Here is a 23,548-nt window from a genome sequence, read left to right on the forward strand (position 1 = left end):
CCACCATCGTGTACAGGGCATATCCCGATGTCAAGGACTTGGGAAATGGGTCGTGCTGGTGCTCCAAAGCTACGGGCATGGTGCCCTACCTTGTAGCAATTGCAGCATTGCATTTCATGACAAGCCCCATTATGATGAAAGCCACACTTGTTACACTTCGAAAGTTTTCCTTTGTATTGTCTGATTGGTGCTGGGATCATAGGAGTTGCCACTTGTTGTTGTTGTATAGCAACTCTTTGGGATCTCTTGCGCTCCTTTTGGGCTTGGCGCTTTCGTTTGTTCCTCTCGGTTTTTCATCTTTGCAAGTCCATGATTGTTGCCATTTGTTGGCTTTCCGGATCGGTACAACAAGAGTTGTCGACTCCTTTGCCAGTCTTGTTTGCGGTGTCAGAGTTGATGTGTGAAAGGAAAGTTGTCACAGCAGTTGTTACCGTGGCTTGTAAAGTAGTGGCGTCGATATGAAGGATAGGGATTTCGTTGCTTGGTGGGCTATTTCTGGATGACGACATGATTCTGTAATACGAAAGAAAAGGAGTTCGTGAGTTGTTACAGTTGAGCCTTTATAGGTTTGATTTTGACTAAGGTATGAGTTATTATACATGAAAACTTAGCTTATACACGTTATGATATAATCAAGATTTGGCGGATAATAAAATGTGTGATTCTACTCTATTCCCACATCCCAACAAGGAAAAGAAAATAAAGTTGAAATCTCACATTCTATTGTCTACCAGGTCTTCGTTATATATAACTCGGGAATGTATAAGCGAGGAAAGTCATAATAATAATAATCTTCTTACGAATCCTATTTAATGAACTAGAACTTCTAGTAAAGGCTACTATTGACCCTAGATGTACTTCGATTGTTCAATTAAAGAGTAAGAGTATGTTCTCGAAGGTTTGACCTACATCCTTATGATGAGGTCCTAGTACGGAATAGAAGTGTGTTCATGAAGGTTTGACCTACATCCCTATGATGCAGTCCTAGTAAAGAGTAGAAGTAAGTTTGTAGAATGGTCTCAAGACGTTTGTAGTTCAAGTTGAGGCACTATTGGTTGGTGGATAGTATGATCCAACCTTTGAAAGAGACTTGGAAATGTTTCCGGAGTTAAATTACTATAGTCCAATAACTTGACTAAAGCAAATTTCAGATAGACTCCGATGAAGGTATGATGAAAGCATTTGAACAAAAGAGTGACACGGAAGTTAGCCGGCTGTCAATATCATCGATGTTTAAGATGTAATAAGTTCGGGAAAAATTGACCTTGTAGTAGGTCTTACATCACATCTGGAATAGAAAAGTCTTTGACAGCATAAAGACCTAACTAAAAGTACTTACAGTACAAGGTAGTCACATAGAAAAGTGCTACACAGAACATCGACAGTAACACGGTTCTTTAAAACAAAGAAGGAAAGTAAAGTATCTCCTAATGGTGACAGTCACCCCTATGGTGAACCCTTAGTTCGGCTAGTTGTCGTTCCATATCAAGCAGGTATCTTTCGTACACTCTTTGGCGTACTCGGAGCTCTATGACTTCGGCTCGAGTTTCGGCTAGTGCTTGTAGTAGGGTCTCATGGTTTCTCGCAAATCTCTCATGAGCATGTTCAAGGCGATTGGTGCGGATGGTATGCATTCCTGAATTGGTATCAACCTCTGTGATACGATGGAGAGCCGTCATGCCCTGAATTTCGTTTCAGGAAACTCTACGGATCAGGATTGGTAGAACTCTGTCTGCTAAGCTCCCTTCGTTTACGTTGTAGAAGCTTCGGTCTCCGTTAAACGGCATAGGTTAATCTTGCTCTTCGCTCCATGTTATCTACGCGAGAATTGGGGTAAGGAAATAACTATTAGACAAACTATCTAGATAATTATTAGAAAATCTTCATTAGTTACATCACTATTTGTAAAGTGCATACCAGTTATATGTAATCAAAACAGGATAGGCCTTCGAATAAGTGACCTTAACTCCAAATTCACAAGGAACCGAGGTAAAGCAAAAATTTCATAGATTCTAAGTCTATGATATCCTAGTTACATATAACCTTAGTGTATCCACTTAGCAATTATCAACTTAGTAATGAAGACCATTTTTAGTTCTCAAGTAAGTAATTATAGTAACACAAATACTCCGACAGTATTTTAGACTTAGGTTCTGTTATAATGTTCTCATTGTGGTAGTGTTGGTAAGTTCTTAGACTTGTTGACACATCACAACCATTCTTGGGCATGTGCTAATCACTCCTGGACTAGCATAGTTGATCAGGCTATGTCACTCCCAAGACTGACCATACATCCCTGAGCTTACCTGTGATATTCAACAATCATAATACTTTTATTCTTGTCATTGTGACACGGATTTTAGTATGAATCCAGGCACGTATACTTTGTTAAATATTTTATTGTTTAAAAGTATAAACTCTTGGTCAGAGTATTTTTAATCCCATTGTATTTATAGTTAGTATATCTTTTATGGGTTGATATACTTAATTCACTATAAACAATGCTCTGATACCAATCTGTCACACCCCAAAACCGAGAGCGGTGGAAACGTTCTGGGGCGGAGGACGTCATGTAATGTATCACAACAATGTAAAGTAGTAAACAAGAAACAACATCATCCATTGCATTAATAGTATAATTTTAATTACAAGTGTTCTTTCATAGTATAAGACAACATAATGAACAATCAAAATAAAAGAGGAGTCTCGACTGCTCCGTCTTCACAAAACCTGGTCGTTGTACCTGTCTATTTGTGACCTGAGAATACAAGTTATTTTGAAAATGAGTATCAGCAATAAAGCTGGTGAATTCATAAGTATTAATGTGTCTTTGATTTGTAAAACTAGAAAGTAAAGACTTGTAAACATTTGGAGAAAAGTTTGTATAAGTATGAAAATGTTTGTAAGTAGTTGAAAACATTTGAAAACCCTAGAAAATCCCTATGATTCCTACTAGTATAAAAAGTAGTCTTCTACCAAGACCTAACTGTTTTGAAAGTAGCCTTCTACTAAGACTAGACTGTTTTGAAAGTAGCCTTCTACCAAGACCAGACTATACGCCTATTATTATTATTTTATACCTCATCGATTATGTGAATATGGCACATGGTAAAGGTATTAATAATATATTAACCGGATTTTTAATCCATTTGCAATTGTCGTATGCAAAGTGTAAGTACTTTAGTATTTGTAATAAGTGACTACTTTGTACTAATTTGCCTTAATTGAGGGTTAAGGCATAATGTGATGGCTAGAACCCATACTATACGCTCTCTATCAAGAGATTTTGGGAACCAAACACGAACCTGCATTTCTACAAGCCGTGAACATCCACATTATTATAATCATGTATACCCAATATAATAATCACAATGCATAGTGATTCATTGGTATAGTTAGATCCTGAACTTGTTCCATGCTATAGCACATTGTTATGTTAGTTCTGTTCTCGTGTATTGTAAGCATATTCGTGTAAGCATATCTATGTAAATGTATTCATGTAAGCGTATCTATGTAAGCGTATCTATGTAAACGCATTCATGTAAGTGTATCTATGTAAACATATTCATGTAACATCTAATGTATTAGTATAGACTCATGAATGAACTGACTCTTGTGTGATTCCTTGTACTTGGAATGGTAAATAGTATCTCCTAACTACACCTATTATAGTTACTAGTGACGTACGAGTATAACCGGAAGTATACCTTTGCTACCCAAAGGTACTAAACTGACTAAGGGAACCTTTATACCTATATATGTATACATGATATATAATTAATATTTAGACGACATTCGGACGAGCAACTGATGCCCTAAGGCCACATCCCAACGAGGAAAAGGAAATAAAGCGTGCTAACCGTCCTAAGTCCTTTAAACATTATTTATATAACTATACATATCTAGGCATGCATTTGACAATATAAAAGCGTAAAAGAAGTTTTGTAAAACCTTTGAAAAGTTTAATGCTAAGAAACGATGACTTGATGTCAGTTTATAAAACGATTTGAAAGTATTTTGTTTGATAAGACAGTTTAAGTATAAGGAAAACCTTTGTTTGAAAACATATTTGTAACAGAGTTTGAAGGAAACTTACAGAATGTAAGACAATTTGATAAATAGTTTTAAACATGTGAAAACATTTAAGAAAGTCATTTGAAGAAATCTGTTTGGTAAAACAGTTAACGTATAGTAAATCCATTTGCATGCTAGTATTTAATCACATGTGATTGATATAACAATTAGCATGATTCAACTTGTATCCCCCCCCACATAAAGCATTTGTAAACACATTTAAAAGGTTAATTAAGGGGTATGAACTCACCTACAGTGAGCGGATCGGATGGAAGTGTCGGACAAGTGTTTGGTGTCAAGTGAAGACTTAGACACACACAATGATCCTAATAACATATGAAGACATATGTATATATATATATATATATATAATTAGTGATTATAACACTAATTAAACATGTATAAACATCCTAATGTGAGGAAAACACTTTGGTCAAAGTGTTAGGAGGCCATTAGGTTGCGATAAAGGAGTGCAAGGCCTTATACGGGAGTTTATGGTCAATGGACCATGTTGGTTGGAGTTTACTGCCCAGGGGAGTTTACTCCTGGCTGTAAACTCTCAATTAGGTCACCAAATGAGGCCTAAAACTATCATAACTTAAGTGGCTAAGTGTTCCAAGGCTTAAACAATATGTTGGGTGGGTTTAAGGTCCAAGAATGACCTTGTATGGTGTTTACGGTCTGGGGAACACTTCCCCATGAGTTTACGGCTGTAAACTCATGGTAAGAAGTGCCATTTCGTGTATTGAAGTCCTTAGTTCAATGGTGTGAGGCTCTATGCTAATATCCAAGGCGTACTAAGGTATTAGGGGCATCAAAACACCCTTTGGGGGTGTTTACGGTTTTGGGAGATTCCCAAACCGTAAACACATGTTCATGGGGGTTTTTGATGTTTTTCAAGTGCTAAACTCATCAAGGGAAGGATCTATGCTACTTATCAAGGCTTAGGAGGAACTAGGGCACACTTTGGCACCTATTTTAGGGTTTACGGTCCAAGAACACCTTGGACCGTAAACACCTTGTTCTTAGTGTTTCTTGGATGATTTCTTGATATATGGAAGTATAACAAGCCTTAATATACTCTAGGATAGAAGTACTTACAATTTGGACGAAAGCTTGAAGATCCTTGGTAGAGAAATCGGGTTTTCTCTAGTTGAAATGGAAGAAATGAAGTAAAAATGGCTAAGTGCTATATATATAGTCTTTAGGGTTTACGGTCCAAATGCCATTTGGGCCGTAAACTCCAAACCCTTGGAGTTTTGAGACTTCTAAGATGCATAAAATGCCCTAGAGTATACGTTCTAGGTTTACCTCTTGAAGGATTAAAGCTCAGAATGCTCAAACGGACACCAAACGCGCTAAAAGGTAGCAGAAATGAGTTTGACTTTCTATGAAGTGTTTGACTGTACATGATAGAAAATTTCGGGTTGTTACAAGTTGTGGTGGGGTGAGAGTGGGAAGTGAGATTGGCACATATGGGTTGGGTGTGTGGATGGATTATGGATAGATGGGATGAGAGAGAGAGAGATATAAGATAATATGCTTTGATTTTTTAAATTATAAGAAAATAAAGAGATGATAGAGGACATTTTTGTATCAATAATAAACCATACGCAATGGATCTAAAATCCTTGCTTTTAGCCAAAGTATGATCAATTCTTTCTACTTTAAATTGATATATATAAGATATTGACAAAAGTCGTCAATTTTTTTTTGTTTATTAACAAAAGTCATCATTTTTTAGACTTTTTGTTTTAGACATATTCTTTTGCATTTTACCAAACTTGAGTCCGAAATGAGGCATTTTAGACTAACTAATAATATATAATGCATTTTTTTCTCATTTGCATTACAAATTTGAAAAAAAAAAAAAACCTCAATGTCTATTTTCGAGTGTCTAATATTATACATTTTTCAATCCAATGCCACATTTTAACCCTCTGTATCGTATCTATTTCCAACTTGTTATGTTTCTTTAAATTTTTGTTAGGTTCTAATTAAAAATAAGGTTTTCTTTTTTCGAAATTATGAAGTTATTTATTTGATTTCATATTTATTTCTTGAAATTCCGAAATAGTTTATTTTGTATCTGAAATCCATGAAATATTTTTTTTAAGAAAAAATACACTTAAAATAATATAAAATAATATATAGTTAGTCCAAAATACCCTACATGATCTATTACGAACAAAAAATATATTATAAGAAAATTTGATATAAGTCCTCTCTATTTTGACTCCATAGACAGTTGATTCAAAATAATAGAAACTTTATACATTAATATATATTTTACGATAAATCGTATATAAATCTTACCAAAAACCGTCTACATCTAAAACTTTCGACTCTAGCTTTCTTATATATATTTTCAATTTTCAGCTAATCTTGTAGACTTTTAATAAAGCTTTCTTGTCAAACAAACTAAATACATAATTTACTAATTGTATTTCTTTCTGTTTCTAAAATACAACAAATTACATTGGCACTTTCAGAAAGGATAAGTCATTAAAAACATTTCCAATTAGTAGTATACATTATCATTTAAAGTGCAATTGTTACAAAAAAAAAATAAGACTAGATTCATTGGACCGATACCTTGTCCCATCATCTAATAATACAACTTCTATCTAGAAGTAAAAACATCTACAATGTATAGTTTAATAAAGAAAAGGAAGATGGATTATATATCCAACTAACAGTCAAATATATCCAACTAACATTCAATGCTTAAATTTAGATATCATCTCAGTTCAATGACCATGAACATACAGATGCCTTTAATTATAGTTTAATATATGTTAAATATAGTACTAACAATCATGTCCTGTAACAAAATGAACCCCAATATACTCAATTTGATTTTACATGTATTTTTAATATCTCAATATCCCAATCCTTTATTAATTATTAATAATATTTCAATACCCAACCAAAATTAAGAAAAACAAGATCGATCATTAAAACAACACAAAACATATAGTTAATATCATCCATATATACCCCAACATTATTTACTTCATTCTCTTAAACCCTCCTCTAAACTTTCCGTAATTGCTTTCCAAACTTTCTAGGTTTCCCCTTCAACTATATCATTAATTTGTTATAAACATTACATTATCAATATTTTTAGTTGAGTAAAAGATTTTCACAAATAAGTTTTGAGATGAAATTCATTGTGCATATCGGTAATATAACTTTAGAGGTAATAAAGGACATATAGTATAATTAGATTTGTGAAATGACACTCAAAACAATTTATTCACCTATATTAATTATTTGGTATCAATATTATATTATCATTATTCATGGCTAAGTAAAAGTTTTTTACAAATGAGTTTCGAGATTCAATTCATTATGCACTTCAATAACATAATTTTAGATGTATTAAAATAGGTCTTGCATAATTAGATTTGTGAAGTGATATTAAAAACAATTCATTCAACTATATTAAATACGTGTTACATTATCAATATTCATAACTAAGTAAAAGGTTTTCACACATGAGTTTTGACATGAAATTCATTGTGCACTTAAATAACAAAACTTTATAGGTATAAACGTCTTATATAATTAGAATAGTGAAATAAAGTCTTAAAAGTTTTTTTTAATAAAAAAATCTTAATTATTTAATGTTTTGTTCAAATTAACGAAAATGTTTCTTTTCTATATTTGAACAACAAATGACAGATTATGTGATTTTTTCAAAATAATGAAACTTTTATGTTCAAATTTTTTTAAGGACTTTACTGAAACTTTTACCAAAAATTTGGGATTTTTCTATAAATTTCCCAAATAACTTATTACAAACAAAAAAAATTGGAAAACCCAAAAATAACTTTTCCATTTTAATTAAATCTAGTTAATCACTTTGTAAATATCCGTTGATATATTATAGAAACATTTGCTAGAAGCCCTCTCTATTTTGATTCCATACACACTTGATCCAAATTCCAAATTAAAAAGATAATCTTTATACACTGATATATGTACGTATTCTACGCGAAGCCATGTATAAATCTTACACAAAAATATCTGATACTTTCGGCTCTAGCTTTCGTATATATAATTATATATCTTCAATTTTCACTTTTCAGCTAATCTTTTAGCCTTCAATAAAACACATCGGACCGAAACGTCGTCCTATCTTGTCAAATAATATATTGGAGTACGAAAACAATAAAACATCTCTAATAAATAGTTTAATAAAAAAATTAAATAAAATAACTTATTTAACTAACATTCAATAAGTTAAACCCTATTATTACGATGCCATATTACAGTCCAATGACCATTACTCTTAGAAAAGTTATTTAATTATTAAATTTGTCAGTAAATTAGATTTTATAAATATATCATTTGATAAACTAGATCAAAAATAAATAATAATTTATCAATCAGTTTAATTCATTAACGATTGCCTAAATTTTAGTTTAATAGATGTTAGATACAATACAAACATACAGTAAAGTCATTGACATATAAAATACTATACAAACATTACGATTTTAGATTTACTTATAATATCTCAATATCTCAATCCTTTATTATAATAATATTTCAATACCCAACCAAAATAAAGAAAAACCAAGATCCAAACTATTAGTCAAACAAACCAAAAACATAAGAGTTAACATCATATCATGATATCAATATATACACCAAAACTATTTACTTCCATTTCTTAAATCCTCCTCCAAACTTTCCCTTATGCTTTCCAAACTTTCCATGTTTCCCCTTCCCATGCTTTCCATGCTTAAACTTCCCACCACCATGCTTCCCATGTTTCCCCCCACTAAAATGTCCCATGCCCATGCCTCCCATCATGCCATGTGATGATGTATGACCTCCATGGCCATGAGATGATGTTAGGTGGTGGGCCCCATATGCTGCAGCAGCTGCCGCTGCTCCTCCCGCTAGCATACCCATTCCAGGCTTATGCCCTAAACATATAAAAATAATAATCAAGTAGCGGAAAAAAAAAATAATAATATGAATTATTGTTGACTATGTTACCTCCTGAGCTATGTGGAGCAGATTGACCGGGGTAGCCAGCAGGCGGATAGCCTTGGGGTGGATAACCTTGTTGTGGGGGATATCCACCACCAGAGGGAGGATATCCTTGGGGTGGATATCCTCCCTGAGGAGGATATCCGCCGCTTGATGGCGGATATCCTCCTTGTGGAGGGTATCCTCCACCATGCTGCTGGGGAGGATACCCTCCATGTTGCTGAGGAGGATAACCACCACTACCACCATGATTGTTGAATGCAGCTCCAGCTGCGTATCCAGCTAGATTAGACATCAACCCTTTGTCCTGATTGTTTTGATGTTCATCTCCTCCACTCATCTTGTTTTAAATTTAGTATTGCTTTCTTTATAATACCTGCAACCATTCATGTTATTTTCAATTTAGCACCAATTGAATGTTACAAGCTATATGCTTAAAAATGGGAAGCTAGGGAGCATGGGATTTGACTTTTGAGTGATTAGATATGTGGATAATAGGCACAAAGAAAATTCACATAATTGACTGTGGTGGGCCCTACAAAGTGTTTTTTGTTTTGAATAGCTATTATGTTTGTTCAATTGCCATCAAGTGGTTAACTTACCCTTTGCCCATTAAAATTGACTATTCATAATCTGGTGAACAATATGATAAGAAGTTCGTTTACCAAATTTAGGTAGGAAACTAAGACATGGACTTATTTTGATAACTCCAGGAAGAAATATGGCAAAACAGATGATATATCCTTTTTCACGCATCACAATTCACATGATCTAACCCTAATTTACTTCAAATTCCATAAACAAATCATAAGTATTGCAGAATCTAATCAAGTTGCCTAAATAATAGCATGATTCATGACGAAGTTAATACAGATACACGTGATTTCCTAGTCAATTTCAAATTTCCGATTAAATTTTTTAAATAGATGTCTAAAATAAAAAAATTGGGGATCTAACTACCTAAGACATTTCGAATCGCAGGTAGTTGAGTGCCATCCTAACATAAACTTATCATAAAACATAAAACATATAAAATATACACAATCCATGATTCGGAATCGAAGATATGCATTATGCACAAAATCGTGCAGAAGAGTAGAGTGATCACGCAATCATAATCGAGTCATATGTTAACAATAGTTAACGCATTCAATCATCAATTTACATAGAATTTTAATCTCTGATTCGCAGCAGAGAGATTTAGATAGAAAGAGAAAGGGATTTGAAAGAGCTAACCGGATGCTTTGATTTGAGATTTGCAGGTTTGAAGTTGAAATGGATCAACGAAGAGGTCTGAAGTAGCGTGGGGATATCAGAATACCAGATAAGGATGCGAGGGGTGACATATATAGACGACGTGCAGTCGACACGTTGTGCAAGGACGCGTTTACTTGGATACGCCCACGCGCTCCTTCTGATGTATTCGCTTGAACGTGTATATGTTTATGGACTTTTGCGAATAATATTGATTTTTAAATAAAGTTACTTTTATTTAAATTAGGATTTTGTCTGCCTAGGTCATACATCGGTTTTATAAGTTATCTTTGACTTTGATGATTCAGTCGATAAAAGTTAGATAATATAGGCAGATAAAAATAAAAGATCGGTATCACTTATAAATTACAATATAGTTGAATGAAAAAGTATTATACGTGATAAAATTAGATAATATAGATAGATAAAAATAAAAGATCGGTATCACTTATAAATTACAATATAATTGAATGAAAAAGTATTATACACGATAAAATTTATACATAAGAAATACATAAACAAGTAAGTTTTTTAAGTTTATTTTAGGATGGCTTCAGGGCCGGTTCAAATATATATTAGGCCGAGACAAAAAAAAAAATCCCTCATAAAACCAAAAATGGAATATATTAATGATTCAAAAAGAATACCACTAACAAAAATCCATTACAGAAATCATCAAAATCATAAATATAGCCACAATATTTACAAAAAAACACCAAATTTAAAGGAAAATACTTCAAGCATTTTAGATGCAAAATCAATGATAAACTACTAAGATCAATTCCACATATATTTTCATGTATATAATATAACCATTGAATTTTTCTTGTAATACCAATGACCTTAAATAATTCTTCAAAAACTTTAGCTTTGAAAAACTTTTAGTTGTAGATACAACAATAATACAAATGCTTAATAAGAAGTTAGACACAATAAAAATATTTGGGTAGCAACCCACAACATTAACAAAGTCCAAAAATATGAATCAGATTGAAACAAACATCATAATATCTGGAACATAAAATTTGTGATTATACAACTACATAAAAATTGATAACCTAAATTTTTTATTAACATCTTATCTTACTAAGTCAGAAATCCGATAGTTTGAAGCTTTGAATGAATCAAATTAAAACATTGTAACATCCCGATTTCCAGGAAAGAAATTCTAGGGATTTTATGCACTTTAGAAAGCCTACTCGACGATTTGTGAGGCCCCAACTCGTCGTGTAGAAACTAAGAAGGTTGTGTGAATTATAAGACCTACTCGACGAGTTGAAGGCTGAACATGAAAACCCTAATTTTTAGGGTTTGCACCCTATTTAAAGGACTTTAATCCCATCACCGGCCTCCCTCATCATTCCCTTGTCTAGAGAAACCCTAAATCGTGCTAATCTTCCATTTTGATAGTGTGTGAGCCTAAGGAGTGTGTGTTTGGTGCATTTCTTGAAGAAGCTTGAAGTGGTTGGTATATAGCTGAAGGAAGGGGCTATAGATCTGGCATCTATTCTGTTTTGGCAACCATCTTAAGGTATAAAGTTGATACTTTGACCTTTTATTGCTTAGATCTCCTCTTATGGAAGTATATTGTCATTTTGGTGCATGTTGGGGGTCATTCTCGAATATGAGCTAGTCTTGAGGCTATAGCTTTATACCTAGACATCTCATGGCCCCTTGGACTTAAAGTTGCCAACTTTATCAAGTCTTGGCCCTTCTTCATGATTCTGAGTCCTTAATAAGCCCCTTTTGAGTGTTTTAGCTTCTTAGTGTTGTGCATGAACGTAAAGTTAGCAACTTTATGTGGATTATCAGCTCGGGGGCTCTAGATCTACACCCTTGAGCTTTAAGGGGAAGGAAAAGGGGATTGAATATGTTAAGACAGGAAAACTCGACGAGTTGTCCTGACAACTCGATGAGTTGGATCGGGTGAAACGTCCCAAAAATCATGACTAAAAATTTCGTTTGAAAAACATTACTTAAACCTCGATTGTCAATCCATACATAAATCATAACATAAAATCAGAGTGTTAATTCAAAACATATTCTTATTATCAGAGTAAAACATCCCAGGCTGGCTAGCTATGGTGTGTGCACTGCAATCTTCCCGAGCTCTTCCTTTGAAAACTGAGTACCTGAAACCAAAACTGAAAACTGTAAGCACGAAGCTTAATGAGCTCCCCCAATCTACCACATACCATACAATAACATATAAAGCACATACTGGGCCTTGCCCACTGCATCAGACCAAAGTCCGGATTAACTGGGGCCTTGGCCCCTGCATCGGACCGAAGTCCGGCTAACTGCATCGGGCCGAAGCCCAGACTAACTGGGGCCTTGCCCCCTGCATCGAACCGAAGTCCGGAAACTGCATCGGCCGAAGCCCAGACTAACTGGGGCCTTGCCCCCTGCATCGGACCGAAGTTCGGCTAACTGCATCGGGCCGAATCACGGACTAACTGGGGCCTTGCCCCCTACATCGGACCGAAGTCCGGAAACTGCATCAAACCGGAGTCCAGACTAACTGAACATAACATAGCATAAACATATCAACTAGCATGAACACATATACTGCATACTGCATCAGACCGAAGTCTGGAACACATAACACAAAAACATGCTTGAATCACAAAGACATCAAGCACACTGAACTACTGCATCGGACCGAAGTCCAAAAACTACTGTTAACTAGACGGGTCGGCATTGTGGCCGTAGACCCGTTCCTGCTGGAAGGAAACTCACCTGCACTGCTGAACTTTGTTGATAACCCTATGGCTGCTGCCCGACAACTCTCTGAACTGCTACTCCTCTAGCTCCCCGAGCTACTAATATCAATATAACACTTAGTTCCAAACTAAGTCAGCTTTGGTCAAAGTCAAAGTCCTGGTCAAAGTCAACCTTCCAGTTGACTCGACTCGCCGAGTCAACCCATAGACTCGCCGAGTTCTTAAACTCAGAAATTCTTCAAAATACGACTCAACTCGCCGAGTCACCCCAAGACTCATCGAGTTCAACGATCTCTGAGTCCCATCCTATCCAACTCACTGAGTCACCAGTCACCACTCAACTCACTAATCTGTGCCTTAACCAGGAAGGGTTAAGGTTCTGCGACCAGACTCGCCGAGTCCAAGAACAGACTCGTCGAGTCCAAGGCAATCTTCAATAGACTCGCCGAGTTGTTCTTCCAACTCGCCTAGTCCAAGCTCATCATCATATGACTCGCTAAGTCACCCATGTGACTCGCCGAGTTACTAACCGACTCAAAGTCTGATGCTTAGCCCGACTCGCCGAGTCATCTCCCAGACTCGCCGAGTCCATTCGTGTATTCCCATAATCTCGAGTCGTAGAGCTACTCCTTTGCTCCAAACAATAGATCTGGGTTTCTAGAGTCCGTTAGCAACATAAAGTTGCTACCTTTACGTTCTTCTTGTCCCAAAATACCAAAAACCAAGCTAGAAAGGAACTTAACTCACAGGGAATGGCTTTTGCATAGCAACTAACAGGGCTTTCTGCATCTTTGATCCAGATAGAGCTCAGATCTAGAGTTTGAACTCTAGATCTAACTTGTGCACCAAGTTCTCATCACATAATCTTCAAAGAAACCCTAAAACTCCATGAAAGATGGATCTAGAAAGGAGAAAGCCAAGGATAACGATTCATTACCTCCAAAACGTCCTCCTACTGAAGAGAAATCTGAATCTCCACGAATCTCCTTGATCCAAGCTTCTTGATCTTCAAGATCTCTTCACAAAACACTTAACAATGCTCCAATTTGCTTCCAATGGCTCTCACTCACGATTCTAGGGCTTCTGGGTCTCAAAGGGGGCTAAGGGAGCTAAGGGGAGGACATTAAGTCCTTTAAATAGGGTGCAACCCCGAAGATTAGGGTTTTTCTCATTCCAGCACCAACTCGTCGAGTCCATCTTCCGACTCGGCGAGTTGGTCTCTTAATTTGCGACCCGAATCCCGCTCCGACTCGACAAGTAAGTATACCTACTCATCGAGTCTCTTCTTCAATTTACACTTTTAGCCCTTAACTCAAACTTCTGAAATTTGGGATGTTACAAGTCTCCCCCACTTAAATTAGGCTTCGTCCTCGAAGCCTAATGCAGTATACGCTTCCGAACTAACCACTTGTACTTCAAACTTTGAATTCCTGAATAACTCAGGTCCTTCCAGACCCTACCACTGCACCCCTTTTTAAAATAACTTCTTCTTGTGTGGCATCCTTACCAAAACTCTATCCCGACCAACGGCCTCAATGTCAACACATAACACACAAGTATCACCCGATGGTATTGTCCCCTTCCTGACAGGAACACACTTTCGTGACTTGCGAAAGTTATCTACCACAATAATTCATTGGGTCCTCTCCCAATGCCAAACTATCCTCCCTTTCCATATATGACAATAACCCGAGCAACCTGCAAGGTTGGAACTCATTTCGTCCTCTTCTTGAATCCGCTCCTTTCATACTAACTACCCCAGGTTCCCACTAGAACCATAAAATTCACGGATCCACTTATCCTTATGATTCACTTATACTTGGCCATAACTCAGATAATCGTGCTATGAGTGACTTGCCACTCCACAAGCTATCCATGAAAATCCAAAATACCATTACCGCTGGAGACCCAAGACTGTCTGAAAATACTGAACTGCCTGAAAACACTCAACTGCCTGGAACACTGACTGTCTGAAACACTGAACTGCCTGAACACTAAACTGCCTGAAACAATGGCTGCCTGAACACTGAACTGCCTGAAACACCGACTGCCTGAACACTGAACTGCCTGAAACACTGACTTCCTGAACATTGAACTGCCTGAAACACTGAACTGCCTGAACACCGAACTGCCTGAACACTGAATTGCCTGAAACACCATGCTGCTACTTGGCTATTTTCTAACATCTCTCGAGACCTTCCTGGTCTCAATTCATTCGTCAACCATCTGAAATATTGGGTTCCAACCCGAGTGCGGAGCCAAAGGGCTCCCTATTTTAATCGCCTCACACGACCTCCGAACAAAACCTTCCCTAGAACTAGTTGCCACTAGTTATCATGTCACAGAGGCTCTAACAACCTCCTGATCTAACCGATTAGGTCCGAGCGTCGCATCCTGGTGTTACCATCCCGAGACTAAACATGATTGCTACATGACCAATTGTAGCCTTATATAACAAATAACCTGAAGCAATCCATTGCTTCCTCGATCTCAAAACTGCAGTGGCATTCCTACAGTCTTATCACTGGCTCAACTAGATCTAATCCATCCAGATAATTCTGACATCCACCTCGTGGATTTCCACATCCTTACAGCTACACCCGAATTGGAGGCTAATGTTCATTCCGCGTTCTATCAACGCGCTCATGCTGTCTACCAACCAAGTGTATTCCATGGCTATTCCCGCAGTCTCACATCACTCTAACACTATCTGGCTGCTAGTGAACGCTACGGCTACACTCGCAGACTTACAACGCTCTAACACTATCTGGCTGCTAGTGAAAGCTACGGCTACACCCGCAGACTTACAACACTCTGACACTATCTGGCTGCTAGTGAATGCTACGGCTACACCCGCAGACTTACAACACTCTAACACTATTTGGCTGCTAGTGAATGCTGTGGCTACCCCCGTAGACTTACAACACTCTAACACTATCTGGCTGCTAGTGAACGCTACGGCTACACCCGCAGACTTACAACACTCTGACACTATCTCATTCGTTGGTTACTGATCCGAACACATTCGACGACGAGTATACATACGACCTATCATTCAGGACTGAACCCATGTCCTGACTAGAATCCCCAACCTGATTCCTAAGGCTTGCTGGCAAACATTACGAGAATGCGATCTCCTTACTGACAAGTTTTTCCAAACTTCCAACTCACACTATCCTCAAACCACATCGCTGCCTAGGTTGTCTTCCTTTCTGATAAGGATGCGAAATTTATCCCAGTTTCAAAACTGCTCTTACTTCTGAATCCTTGGATGGTTCTCCCCCACTCTGATTCAAATAATGTCTTACAACACACAATGTTGGAAGGATTCTCAATCCTTCTTACCATTCTATGCGCAATCTGCTGAAAACCATGCTTACCAACGCTAGTGTGTCAATACTAACCAGTCCAAAAGTTCACACCACTTCCAAGAATCCGAATACATCTCCGGAGAATACCTGCTAGACCCAGGAAGCTCTGAATCTCAATTGGAGACCTCGGAAACTCCCTCTGCATCACAGCCTCTAACTTAGTCGGGACGACTAGAATACCCTTCTGATTGACAAGGTACCCAAGAAATTGCACCTTGCATAACCAGAAGTCACATTTGGAGAACCTTGCAAAAGTCTCTCCCTCCTCAAAGTCTCTAGCACCTCCCCCAGGTGCTCTTCGTGCTGGAATATAACCGATCTATACCCGAACGACACCGTCCCAAAGGTAGTGAGATACTACCGAGTCTCACTCATACTTGCTATAGTTACTGCATCCTTAGTAACCTGCTCTACAGGGAACGACCTCCGGCTATCATTCCAAATCCAAGATATGCAGATGGCATATGACTCACTCACAAGTAGGTAATATAATATTCCAATGTATCCACTTACTAAATCGGTGAAGAACATAACAACAACACCATAAATAATAATTGATAGGAAGGTAGAAGATACGTACCTCCAACATCCCGTGCTGCTTGAATCCTTGCTGAAATCAACTGGAATGCTCTGCCCCGTGCCGTGGGTGCCCTTGCTCGACCATGGCGTCTGCTGGCAGTTCCCGAAGTCACAGGGGCAGGAGCTGCCACCAGCCCTGCTGAACACAAACTCGGACAGTGGGCCTTTTTGTGGCCCTTACGACTGCAATGGAAACATATAGGGTCAAGTCCTTGGTCGATGGTAGCAGTACAATCTCTGCTAAAATGTGTAACATCCCAAAAATCACGACTAAAAATTTCGTTTTAATTTAATAATAAAACCATAGTCATCAAACATCGTATATAAATCATAAACAAATCATAAACCGTGTATCTCAAAATATCATAACAATTGTCAAAAATCAAATCAAAACACTTTCTTATTATCCGAGTAAAACATCCCAGGCTGTCTAATCAATGGTGTGTGCCATGCGATCACCCCGAGCTCTTCCCTCCGCTACTGGAAGTACCTGAAACCAAAACTGAAAACCGTAAGCACGAAGCTTAGTGAGTTCCCCAACCTACCACATACCTTGCATAATCACATACTGCAGATACTGGGCCACACCTGCTACTTTGGGCCTCGACCACTACCTCGAGCCTCGCCCGCTACAACGGCCCCGCCGCTCCACCTGACTCTGGGCCCCGCCAGCTAACCACATAATACAAAATGACATATAACACATAACTGAACCTACCCTACTGTAATCATGTTTTAAGGCCTCGCCTGTCTTGGGCCCCGCCCCTATCCTGCTACTAGTGAGTCATGGAACCCTGTCCAAGCTCCTACTGTAAGTGAGATACCCCCCACCCACACTCACTTCATTCCTATCTCGGGCCTCGCCCCTGCTCTGCTGCTAATGAGATATGGAACACCGTCCATACTCTGCTATTGGTGAGATACGGGACCTCGCCCACACTCACCTCCTTACCAGGCTCATACATGCATCACACAGACAACAAGTATACTCTATCATGCAAACCATTCCTTGGGTACCCGCCCGACATCGGACCTTGGTCCTGAATATCATACTAACAAACAGTGCCTAGGGCTAACCCCTGGGTCTTCATACTCACAACTACATGGGCCGACATTGTGGCCATAGACCCATTCACACAAAGGGAAAACTCACCTGCACTGCTGAATTTTGCTGATAACCCTCTGGCTGCTGTCCGACAATTCTCTGAATCGCTGCTCCACTAGCTCCCCGAGCTACCAATATCAATATATATATTTATCACTTAGTTCCAAACTGAACTCTAGAAGCCAAACTAAGTCAACTCTAATCAAAGTCAAAGTCCTGGTCAAAGTCAATCTTCCTGACTGACTCTACTCGCCGAGTCAACCCGTTGACTCGTCGATTCCATATACTCAGAACTCTCATAATGCGGCCCAAATCGCCGCGTCACCCCAAGACTCGTCGAGTTCAACGATCTCTGAGTCCCATCCTGTCCAACTCACTGAGTCACCACTCAACTCACCGATCTAAGCCTTAACCAGAAAAGGTTGAGGTTCTGCGATCCAACTCGTCGAGTCCAAGAACAGACTCGCCGAGTCCACGACAATCTTCAACAGACTCGCCGAGTTGTTCTTCCAACTCATCGAGTCCCTGCCTATCTTCATACAACTTGCCGAGTCCACCCATGTGACTCGCTGAGTAGCTTCAGTTCTTAATCCATACAGTGGCTTTTCGAGCCATGCAGGGGCTCCAACTCATAGATCCACTCTTCCAAAGTCTATTCCTCACGTAAAGTTGCAAACTTTATGTGAAACTAAGGAGCTATAGACTTAAAACACTCTTGAGCTAGGGTTTTGGACAAACATGCTTCACAATCATACCAAGGAATGATACTTTATGGGTTCCTAGACCAAGACAAGCCTAGATCTAAAGTAGCAACCTCAGATCTGGACTTCTAACTCGAATTGGCTCCTTAACATGCCCAAAATGCCCCACTCTTCATACATATGATAGTTCCAATTGCAATAGAGCCAAAGCAAGTGCTTATTACCTCAAATATGACCTCCCACTGAAGAATAATCCAAATCTCTACAAAGCCCCTTGCTCCAAGCTTCTTGATCTTCAATGTCTCCTCACAAAACCCCTTATCAAGGTTCCATTTTGCTTCCAAGGGCTCTCACTCACGATTTAGGGTTTTTGGATCTCAAGAGGGGAGTAAAGAGGCTGAGGAGGGGATGTAATATTCTTTAAATAGGGCACAACCCCCGAGTTTAGGGTTTTTCTCGTCCAGACCAGACTTGTTGAGTCCACTCGCCGAGTCGGTCACTTATCAATAACCTGGATCCTGCTCCGACTCGTCGAGTTCACCTATGGACTCGACGAGTTGACCCCTTTGACTTAGGGTTTCCCTTTCCTTTCTTGGTATTTCTAGTTCTGGGTGTTACAACTCTCCCCCACTTAAACTAAACTTCGTCCTCGAAGTTTCTCTACGGCCAAACGCCCCGCAATCTGCTTTCAACACTCTACTTGAAAAGCCTAACACCCGCTGACTACCTCCGCTGGCCTTCCGCCCGGTATTTCTGACTATCATTAATCCATGTGGATAATATTCTCGGGTTCACCCCATCCCTGACCATCCTGGGAACATAACTTACTCAACTGACAATCCTTTTGGTACTCCCCGAGTACTTATGCTGGACCTCCTAGGGGTTCACCCCCTTTTCCTTGTGCGTTTTCTAGCCTTCCCAAGGCAACGTTCCATAACCAACTACCTCCCCTATCACTGTGAAGGACCTATCCTTTACTGAATCCATTACTCCCGCTACTTCCAGTGCGGGTCATTACTGCCAGTACCCACTGGACACTTCTCACTACTATAACTTAGTGCTGAGCACCCATCCCAGCGAATGGTTCAGATAATCCTTCAAGTAAAAGATTCATCCCTACAACGGTTAGACTCAGACGAGAGCTACACAACAGGGTCAAACCCTTCCCTCTGAGATTATCCAACCCTGCTGTGAGATGCATAGCACTCCCCGGTCAACTAACTATCTTATACCATAGTCTGCTTACCATCACTGCCACTGATTGAAAATTATGATGTCCCTTATCCGCCTTCCGGATGAACCTAGATGTAACGCCCGCATATCCGGGCTAGTCAATTTAGAGACAATAGGGGTCGAAAACGACTTTTCGACAAAAAGATTATTTAGAATAAATAATCTTAACCAAGTTGTAGAAGATGTCACAGGATTTCCGTACATATAAAGAACGCCGAAATCTGAGTTATAACGAAGAAGTTATGACCCGTCGAAGTTTCGCGTCAGAACCGGCACGACGCCGGGAAGCGTAAATAGTAAATTTATGATAGAGCGAGATTTAGATTTAGCGCTCTAAATGAAAGTCGTATAATATGTTAAATTAAGAACTTCGATAAAAAGAACGCCCAAATCTGACTTCGTATGAAGAAGTTACGATTTTTCGAAGTTTCGGATTAGCAGTGTACAGTCCGAAATTTGAATATTAGATCGAGCGATTTTTAGCCGACACAACCTAAACGAGAATTGAAGATCTCATTATTAGTAGCGTAACAATAAAAAGACAGACGAAAATGGACATCGGATGAAGAAGTTATGAGATTATAACGGACCAATCTTGTCCCCGCCTGTTAAAAATATAACTTTAAAAATAAATTCAAAATTAGCCGAAGGAGTCTAAACAAAAGTTGTAGAGTGCGTCTCCACCTACGCATGGATATAAAGAATGTCAAAAACGGAGTTCGTATGAACGAGTTACAAATTATAATAGCATATTTACGTATTAAAATAAAGTATAAATCATATATACGTACACATATATATACATATGTATATATCATTAGAAAGGTATCGACGATGCGGTCATTATAAGACTAATGTTGAGTTCTTTCGACATTAGTTTAGTACAAATATCTTTAAATCTATTTAAAATAGTATTATAAAGGGGTGTTTAGTTGTTTATATAACTATAAGGTCATTAAGTAATTATGGGGGGTAGTTTTTGTAAATTCAATTACTATAAATAAGAGGCTTGGGCTCTCATATTTCTTGCACCATTCTCTTGATTCAAGAGTCTTTCTCTCCTTATCCCCCGAGCATTTCGGTCCCTCGTGATTCGACTTCTCTTTCTGTAGTTTTAGTATAGTAAGGTGAGCGCTGAAGCGCTGCACGAATCTTTTTTAGAAAGATTCAGCGACGAAGTTCTGCCTCTGCAGAGCCCGACTCCTAGCTAAAATCCCCTTGTAAGTAAGTTATGCTTACCCTATTTTAAATATAGTTTATATTTAAAATTAGTATTGTTATTATAAATTTATAATAAATATTTGAGCTATTATTATGACTTATATAAGTGTCGTTATAATATCTTTTTAACTACTCGCGGTACGGGGAATCTGGTTTAAAGGGCCGCATAGGGTTGTTGGATTTCAGAAGTGCTATATGCCAAAATGGTCCTGCCCTCCGATGTTTTATGTCTGGCCCCTGTTTGTACATAGTGGTTGGAAAGTAATATTTAAACGCTTATATAATAATAATAATAAGACTAATAATTAGTCACGGTAAATATTAGACTAAAATCTAGTGGTAATAATACTAGGTTTCGTCGAAGGAAATTATTTTAAAGTAAACAAAGCGCTGTCCGAGTACCGAGTCACCACCTTCTCAAGTGAGTGCATAGTTACTTTCATCTTACACATAGATATGAAGTATTTTATATAAACTACGTGCTATGTGTGCACATTATCTGAATACTTGCTGTCTATGCTGGTTGAACGTTTTATACATGTTTTAAAGGACTTAAACTGTATACGTATTTTATATATACGAAAATGTTGGGTATGAGATGGGTAGATGAATGATGAGAGATAGAAGATGACGTGAGTATACATTGGCAGCTACAGACTTAGTGCCTATGGGACAAACACCGGTAGCTATGGACTTAGTACCTTTTAGACGTTGGTAGCTATGGATTTAGTACCTATAGGAATTGGTAGCTATGGACTTAGTACCTTTTAGACGTTGGTAGCTATGGATTTAGTACCTGTAGGAATTGGTAGCTATGGACTTAGTACCTGTTGAACATTGGTAGCTATGGACTTAGTACCTATTAGATAAAGACTGGTAGCTATGGATTTAGTACCCGATGAATAGACTATAGCAGCTATGGAATTAGTGCTTTATGAACGAACATTGGCAGCTATGGATTTAGTGCCAGTCCCATAACCCTAGAAGTAAGGGACTTCGGAATAAACGAATGCAGGATAGATGACTCTTAGGTTAAATCCTTAAAGAGTAAAGAAGATAATGGGGATGGGTAATTGGGTTGATTGTTTGATTGAACATAATAATTATATTGTTGTGGGTTGAAAATCCTATGTACTCACCAGGTTTCCCAACCCGACCCACTCAGTTTATGTATATCACAGGTGACGAAGTGAAGTGACATTACACTGAGAGATTTAAAAGAGATGTAGATCACTAGTGTAAATCATTGTAAGTTCTGTTTATGCTTATGTTTCGGTATTAACGATGACATCCCAAACATTTTAAAATGAAATAAATACGTTTCTTCGAAAATGTTTTAATAACGTATTTACCATGTTTTTCTGGGAACAAATTCCGCAACCTTTTTATAAAATGAAGTACTCTGATTTTTATAAAGCATAAACAAAATCGGTCTTTTCTGGCCGTGATTTTGGGGATGTCACACTTGACTACCCTGGTCCCTACTAATCTATCAACATCTGGATTACCGACTCCCACCGGTTGCTAGTTCCAACAAAAACTCCTAGTCGCTCCCAGCGACTTCCGAAGAAACTTTTGCTGCCTAATACTGCTCCATCTACCCTGCCACTCTGGCGCTACAAGTCCTGGGATCCTCGATCCCCTAACTTGACCCGAAGGTCCTTACCATGTCCCACCTATGCTACTATAAACTCACGGGCCTCGCCCACGGGTCTCACCCGAACCATACTATTGAGCAACCCTGCTCTCAGGTCTCACCTATACTGCTACTCACATACGGGCCTCGCCCACGGGTCTCACCCAACTACATCCTAGAGCAGCCTCTCCCAAGGTCTCACCTCTCTAGGGCTATGCAGGCAAGCTCCATACTATTCTCATCCACTACCCATTCTTAATCCCTACCTTGATCACTAGGAGGTAGGGACCTCGCCCAAACTCTACTAACTAGGAGATACGAGCCTCCGCCCACTCTCCACTAACTAAGCTGCTAGGGAATGCTACGGCTTACCCATAGTTTTACAACACCTTCCATGCTAACTAACCGCTAGTGAATGCTACGACTACCCCCGTAGTCTCACAACACTTTCCACCACTGACTGACTGCTAGTGAATGCTACGGCTACCCCCATAGTCTTACAACACTCTCTACCACTAACTGACTGCTAGTGAATGCTATGGCTACCCCGTAGTCTTACAACACTTTCTACCACTGACTGACTGCTGGAAAAATGATGTGGCTCTCCCGCCACTCTACCATGCTCTACATGCTATCTCTGCCAC

The 23,548-nt window shown here is 38.5% G+C and overlaps 1 protein-coding gene across 1 annotated transcript; it reads right to left on the reverse strand.

Annotated features, from left to right (window-relative positions):
- Positions 1 to 8,558: 8,558 nt before the first annotated feature.
- Positions 8,559 to 10,473, reverse strand: LOC111897629 (glycine-rich protein A3). The gene is made up of 3 exons (XM_023893616.3): positions 10,318 to 10,473; positions 9,088 to 9,457; positions 8,559 to 9,014 (listed from the first exon to the last, which is right to left on the reverse strand). The coding sequence occupies exons 2-3, from the start codon at positions 9,419 to 9,421 to the stop codon at positions 8,743 to 8,745; spliced, it is 606 nt and encodes a 201-aa protein (XP_023749384.2). The 5' UTR covers positions 9,422 to 9,457; positions 10,318 to 10,473; the 3' UTR covers positions 8,559 to 8,742.
- Between the last annotated feature and the right edge of the window lie 13,075 nt (positions 10,474 to 23,548).

Source organism: Lactuca sativa, chromosome 1, assembly GCF_002870075.4.
Source record: "Lactuca sativa cultivar Salinas chromosome 1, Lsat_Salinas_v11, whole genome shotgun sequence".
In the NCBI taxonomy this organism is placed as follows: domain Eukaryota; kingdom Viridiplantae; phylum Streptophyta; class Magnoliopsida; order Asterales; family Asteraceae; genus Lactuca; species Lactuca sativa.